This window comes from Arachis ipaensis, chromosome B09 (genome assembly GCF_000816755.2).
Source record: "Arachis ipaensis cultivar K30076 chromosome B09, Araip1.1, whole genome shotgun sequence".
NCBI classification, from domain to species: domain Eukaryota; kingdom Viridiplantae; phylum Streptophyta; class Magnoliopsida; order Fabales; family Fabaceae; genus Arachis; species Arachis ipaensis.
Genome location: NC_029793.2, coordinates 89,143,263 through 89,144,578, shown reverse-complemented (window position 1 = coordinate 89,144,578; position 1,316 = coordinate 89,143,263). Strand labels below are relative to the sequence as shown.

Sequence of the window (1,316 nt, the reverse complement as noted above, 5' to 3'; positions counted from 1 at the left end):
GTGTGGTTGATGTGAATGAACGAACAATGGAATAATGCTGTTATCATCATCAGTGGTTCAAATCAGCATGAGAGCATCCACTACCATATATTATTATATTCTAAATCCATAATTCAATCAATAATGCTTAGTTATTTTAGAAGCACGTACGTACATAGATAGGAAAATATTCTTTTATTCGTATTCTCTTCTTACAGCTGCTGTTAAAATATAGGAAACAACTATACCCATTGTAGTTGAAGCACTACTAAACAAATTAGTAAAATGCAATGTGTCAGAATATTATTTATTATGACTTTAATTTATAGGAAGTCATCTAGACAATTGGTGCACGTTATTGTTGTTGTAACGATTTTTCAAAGATGTCTTGCAATAAAGGGCTAAGATGGATAGATTGATAGATAGATTATCAGAGAGAATATATTTTCTTTTCCCTTAGCATCCAAACACTGCTTTAATAATTTTCTTTTCTTAATAAACTCATCCATATCATATATCCCCCACGAGATTGTTATTCTCATTTTTTCATTATATAGGGGTTTTAGATACCATTCCTGTCTGAAAGGTTGTAACATCAATTTGGTTTAGTTGATAGAATAATAGAAATAATAATAATAATGCCACATATATACATAACAAATATCTCCTTATTCTATCTGTATAAAAAGAATTGATACTCCTTTCTTCTTAGCTTGTACCATGAATTGTGCCCCATGATATATATATATATAAATTAAAACTACTTCATTCATCTTCACTAAAAAATATACTTAAGAGGGTGCAAATGGTGTAAAAGAATATATTCCATATGCTGGTGGCTGGTTTCTTCATTAGATTGTTCTTCTTTTCTTGTTTAAAACTACCATGGCTTCCTTTCTAGAGAGAGTTTTTGGCTCTAGCATCTCAACCTTTATATTACGTTGTTTTGCATATCAAGATCAACATAATCATCACCATAATAACCATCACACTTTCAATAATAAGAACTTCAAGATGCCTAAGGCTCGACCTATTTCCTTACAGGTTTGCTCATATATATGAAACAATTTTTATATAATTTTTCTTTTCTTGTGTATATATATATATGCTAGCTCTTGAAATTTATTCAGTTATAAATATATAAATTGGGACTGATTAATTAGATTGCAGAGAAATTAATCAGTTTTCCTATTATATTTTACTTTGTTTCAGTCTTACTTCATCCGTCAGAATTATATTGAATTAAGTGGAAGTATTTTATATATTTTTTCCTCTTATTTTTGACTCATGCAAACGAATTTTTTAGTTTATTCAATTTATAATAAATTTTGATGAAC

At 28.6% G+C, this 1,316-nt stretch overlaps 1 protein-coding gene across 1 annotated transcript in view; it reads left to right on the top strand.

The window, feature by feature from the left end:
- The window catches only part of LOC107616623 (heavy metal-associated isoprenylated plant protein 30), a 3,921-nt gene continuing 3,301 nt past the window's right edge, over positions 697-1,316 (top strand). Inside the window, exon 1 of the mRNA XM_016318579.2 lies at positions 697-1,023. Coding sequence (XP_016174065.1) covers positions 865-1,023 — 159 coding nt within the window. The 5' untranslated portion in view covers positions 697-864. The remainder of the gene's footprint in view (positions 1,024-1,316) is intronic.